The sequence below is a fragment of the Papaver somniferum genome, unplaced genomic scaffold (assembly GCF_003573695.1).
Source record: "Papaver somniferum cultivar HN1 unplaced genomic scaffold, ASM357369v1 unplaced-scaffold_115, whole genome shotgun sequence".
In the NCBI taxonomy this organism is placed as follows: domain Eukaryota; kingdom Viridiplantae; phylum Streptophyta; class Magnoliopsida; order Ranunculales; family Papaveraceae; genus Papaver; species Papaver somniferum.
Window position 1 is genome coordinate 4046662 of NW_020620492.1, and position 5308 is coordinate 4051969.

General features: G+C 35.5%; 1 protein-coding gene across 1 annotated transcript; it reads right to left on the reverse strand.

Annotated features, from left to right (window-relative positions):
• Positions 1-399: 399 nt before the first annotated feature.
• On the reverse strand, positions 400-1494 carry LOC113329192. Its single transcript, XM_026576157.1, has one exon. The coding sequence runs from the start codon at positions 1492-1494 to the stop codon at positions 400-402; it is 1095 nt and encodes a 364-aa protein (XP_026431942.1).
• Between the last annotated feature and the right edge of the window lie 3814 nt (positions 1495-5308).

Consider the following 5308-nt stretch of genomic DNA (forward strand, 5'->3'; position numbering starts at 1 on the left):
ACTGCTTAATCATCTGCGTAGCTTATGTAATATTCTTGAGTTGACAAATTCTTCGTAGGAAATTAATTCGCATAGTTTCTCCATAGTGTGCGAACAACCGCACAATTAGACATATTTTTATCTCCATTTTCTCTTTTAAGATGTAGTCTTCCTATGTTTCTTGGTGCGAGCGTTCTCGGAAGATTCTGCCTCAGTGTCATTCTTTTCAGCTGTTTCAACTCTAGACACCACGTCCACCATTATCCTTTCACTTCTTTGATTGTCTTTAACATGTTTCTTCTAGTTTCTTCGATTATTCTCTCTTTCTTCGCATTTTTCCACATCAATTTCTTGGCAATTTTTTCCCACATTTGGATCACCCCTTATCATTCCAATTTCTTGAGGTAGTGGAAATTTTATTCATTTATGAAATATCGAAGATACCCCCAAAATACCGTGCAGCCATGGTCTTCCAATCAAAGCATTGTAAGGGGACTCTATATCAACAACGCAGAATGTGATTTTTGTAGATAGATTCTTCAAGGGAATTCGCATTGTCACCTCTCCTTTAGGCTTATTAGCAGAACCATTGAATCCATAAATCTTATAAGTGGACGGAATTAGTTCGTTATCTTTTCCTCCCGTGGTGTTATATGTGTGATCAAAGAGGATGTCAACCGAACTTCCTGGATCTATAAGTATTCTATCAATTGCCCATACGTTTGCATCATATTCTTCCTCCTTATCATTGTCTTCTAATTTTTCTTTGGGATTAATGCCAAGTCTTACCACTAATGGACTCTCATGTGATTCTCCTCCTCTTGGTGTCTCTTCAGCGATGAACGAAATGACTTGTTTTTGCCAATCTTTTAATGGCGATATCTTCGCAAGGTTAAGTATCTCTCGTCCATCATTATCTCTCGCATGCACTCGACTTAAGATATTATCATGAAAGGCTTCGATGTTTTTGAAAGAGTGAATAATTGAATTGCAATATAAATTCTTGGATTTCGCATCCACTTCAATCACATATGTGTTTTTTCCTTTCTCTGCATTGTATGTGTTGCCTCCAAGTGGTGGTGGTGGTAAATTATGTTGATGTTGTGCTAAGAAGTGATTTAATTTTCCTTGTTCTATCATTTGTAGTATAATCTTTCTCACATTTCTACAATTATGCGTTGTGTGCCCATGAAAGTGATGATACGTACAGAAATCCTTACTTCGTCTACCTGATGGTAGCTCATTTCCCAAATTAAAGGGCTCTGGAATATCTTCCATTAAAATAACAGCTTCCCATACTTTCTCTATTGTTATATTCAATGGCGGAAGTTTTATTTGTTCCCAAACTATCTTTTGGTTTCCTTGTTTCTTATTATAATATGGTTGTTGTTGTTGTTGACCTCCATTATTTTCTTGTTGGTTATCCATTTTTTGAATTATATTATTGCCTCCCCTATTTTGAAGTTGTTTTTCTTTGTATTCTCTTTCAAACTCTTCTTGATCTGCGCTTCCCATGGCTACTAACTTTTGTTCTTTCTCCACATTTTTCTTTCCCTGACTTCATTGAGATGTACTCGCAACTGCATTTGTTATTCTTGGAAGTAATCTCGCATTCCCACTTGCATTGTTCATCGCAACTGGATAAGATTCCATATCTCTTTGCTTTTCTTCTAAAGCTATATATTCTTCTTGAAATCACTACACCATTTTTCCCGAATAGTAACTAAAATTCGTAACGGTCCAGCAACCGTTACAAAATTGACAGTTACAAAAAGCCGTTACAACCTAATTGTAACAGGTTGAAGCCGTTACGAAATTTTTTTGTGATTCGTAACAAGTGTCAGCTGTTACGAATCGTAACAGGCTAATTATTTACGTGTGCTGCTCACACGCTTGGTCACACTAGAGTCGGGTAACAGGTGTATTTGCGTGTGTGCCATTCAATCGTGTGCCATTTTTTTCCACCCAACATGGATTACGCTAGAGGATAATTTCACCCTTGAAGAAATGATTTTCCCCCATTACCATCGAGTAAACCGCATTTCTCTTTTCCCATTCTCTCTCTTTTTTTCTCCCCCTTATCATCGAGTAAACCCATCTCTTATCTTCCCCCTGGATATTCAGATGTGCACCACATCTGATTTTAAGTCTTCTCAAATGAAGATTTCAGTTCTTCAATCATCTGTTAATCATCATCATCATCGTCATCATCATCAGTTTAGGGTTTCGATTTCAGTTTCTCATCATCAGTTTTAGGGTTTTATCTATTCTGTTATCAAATCATCTGATCTTTGAAGAATTGATCTTCAATCATCTGTTACGCGAGTTTAGGTTTTTGATTTCACATATCTCTGTAAATATTTATCATCTGTAGGATTTCAGTTTGTCAATTAGATTTTAAGGTTTTAGTATTTCAATCGATTTTAGGGTTTCTTATTACTCGTTTGATTTGGTATTGAAATTCTTAGGGTTGGGTTTGATTCTCTGCAGACGAAGCCATATTTAATTAGGGTTTGATTTGAATCGTTGTAAACATATTATAAACCTTCTCAATATGATGTACATAGTTATTATTTATGATTAGTCAATCTGAACTGAGAGCATATTAGATTTCTGATTCTGATTTACGATTTTAGTTGTGGTATGTACTGTTCATTGCATAAATAAGGTTTAGTATTAAGTTGATGTCTCTTTAATAATTATACATGATAGGTAGGGTTCATTGCTTAAATAAGTTTCAAATTTTTTCATGTAACTCATCTTTAAGTGTATGAATCAAGTATCAATATTTTTTGCACATGTATTCATAAATCCAGTCAGTTGCACTGATATGATAGTATAGGAATTTAGTTATATTTGTTTTGATGGTAGTTTGCAAATATGCGTGCTGTCAAAGAGTTGTTGCTAATGTCATTGTTTGGCTTTACAGATGCCAAGCTTTTGATTGGTAGGAGATTCAGTAACACCACTGTCTAGGGTGATATGAAGCACTGGCCATTCAAGGTTCTATGCGGTCCAGCTGACAAGCCCATGATTGAGGTCTCATACAAGGATGAGGAGCAGCAGTTTGCTGCTGAGGAGATCTCTTAAATTGAAGGTCATACCTGAAAAAGTATGGGGTTGTGGGTCTTCCTTAAGAGTGTTGGATATAAGTAGAAATTATATTCATGAAATTCCTTCTCAGATTGGTTCTTTAAACTCAATCCAGGTATACCCTTTAGTATATACTATTGGTTTTATTCGATTTGAAGGGGATTGTAATTTTATTATGTTTGTAATTTGTCGTGCTATATGTATCTTGTGCAGTTTAACTTCATTACCGTCTTGATTGGGTGGTTTGGTCTCTCTAACACAACTTCATGTTGCAAACAACAAGCTGACTAATTTTCCACGTCTGGAAATCTTGAAAGTAAATAACAACAGGTAATACTCACGTTTATAACCATTTTCACTTTGTGAATTTTACCGTAGTTAAAGTAATTGCTCTCTCTAAATTATTCATGTTATTGCTTTGGTGACAGGATAAGCTCAGTTCCGTCGAATATAGGGAATTGTGTCTCCCTTGTCGAGGTGGTATTCTGATCTTACTTTATTATCCAAAAATTCGTATTTGTTACAAGTTATATATAACTTGTAACAAATACGAATTTGGATTTCCATTTTTTTTTTTTTGCCGGAAAATAATTAGAATTTTTCTATCTTCTTCGAACCATTTAAATCCTAAATCATTCCAAATCAATCATCACCATTTGCATTTAGGTCTTCTGTATTTTCCGATTTTATCTCTTCTTCCTCAAAGGTTTTTGACGAGGACGGTTGGGAACCCAAATCTTCGTTATCAAGTGCCTCCAAAATCTGCTTCTTAAATTCTTCCTTTGACAAGTCCCCGTGCCTATGCTTTAGTACGAGTATGTGGGTTGAGAATTCCATCGGCATTGAGGTGGTTGATGCCGATACCATAAGCTGAGCTGCAACAAACTGCATGTTAAATGTAGATGGTTGTAGATGTGCTGCATTATATCTATCCCACCATTTGATATATAATTGCCTTTCTAAATAAGGGATATAATCCCAATCAGGATCATTATCTTGTGGAATCGAATAATTCCATCTTAGAATCCATGGGATTTCATACAGTATAAAGAACCACTGCATTAATCTTCTTATATCATAAGATTGTCTATTAGCCTTGATAAACTTATTTAACATATCTACAATATATGCAGGTAAAATCTTCGGGCATGGCCCCCAGCTACTTAGCCATGCTCTGAACCAATTTGGTAGGTCTTTGATTGTACTGAGTTTAAAACCAATATACCAGGAATGAGAGAATCTCTGAGTTTGATAGAAAAAAATATGTGTCCATGCTTTAATATAATCAGTATAAGAATATGATCTCGGTTTGATATGGGGGTGATCATTGAATTTTTTTAACCCATGAGGGTTCATTCCCCAATCTCGGTATGATAATACCTTAAGAATAACAAGCTTGGAGAACGCAGGAGGACCATTACCATTACTGTTGGCCGTGTTATGTGTTAAAAGGATAGATCCTGTCTCTATGAGTATTGTTTCATAAAACTCTCTAGTTTTATCATAATGTGGTAAAATATGCTCTTTTAAGTACATGCTTGCAACTTCTGCAGGATCTCTGTTAGCATGTTCTGTTTCTACCCGCTAAAAGCGGTATTGATGTGGACATTATAAATGCCGACTTTCTTCTGAAGAAGAATATTGTTTTCCCTTATTTGGGTTTCCTTTAATCATAATAGGATTACTTTTGTTCCTTTTATTAGGAGATGGGTAAGAAAACTGAGGAGCCTTTCCCCTAGTTATCTGGCAGTCCAATGCTTCCCCTGCAAAAATTCACGAGTCAAGAAATCAGTAGAGAATTAGTTTCACCCTTTTATATATTCAATTTGAAATCAACGCTTAATGGAGAAAATGGCTTGCCCATCTTACAAGAATGTGCCGAGAGGCTAAATTTTTTAACATCCTTTTACCAATACTTCCTTACTGCTGCCTGACAATCCACTCTAATAAGAAATTCCTGGTTTAACAAATCACTTTCAAATTTAGTAACACAATGAATTATTGCCAATATTTCTTTTTTAATGGTTGAGTAATTTTGTTGTGCCGATTTCCATACACCTGAGGTATATCTTACTAATTGCTCTTTATTATGAATCCTTTGTTTAAGGATTCCTCCATATCCGACATCTGAAGCATCAGTCTCAACTATTTTGTAGGCTGTTGGATTCGCTATAGTTAGGCATGGCAATTCTTTAGCTTTAGCTTTGATTTTTATAACAGCAGTTGTATGCTCACT

Coding starts and splice junctions, on each gene's coding strand:
- LOC113329192 (XM_026576157.1), bottom strand. CDS start 1,494: ATGGGAAGCGCAGATCAAGAAGAGTTTGAAAGAGAATACAAAGAAAAA.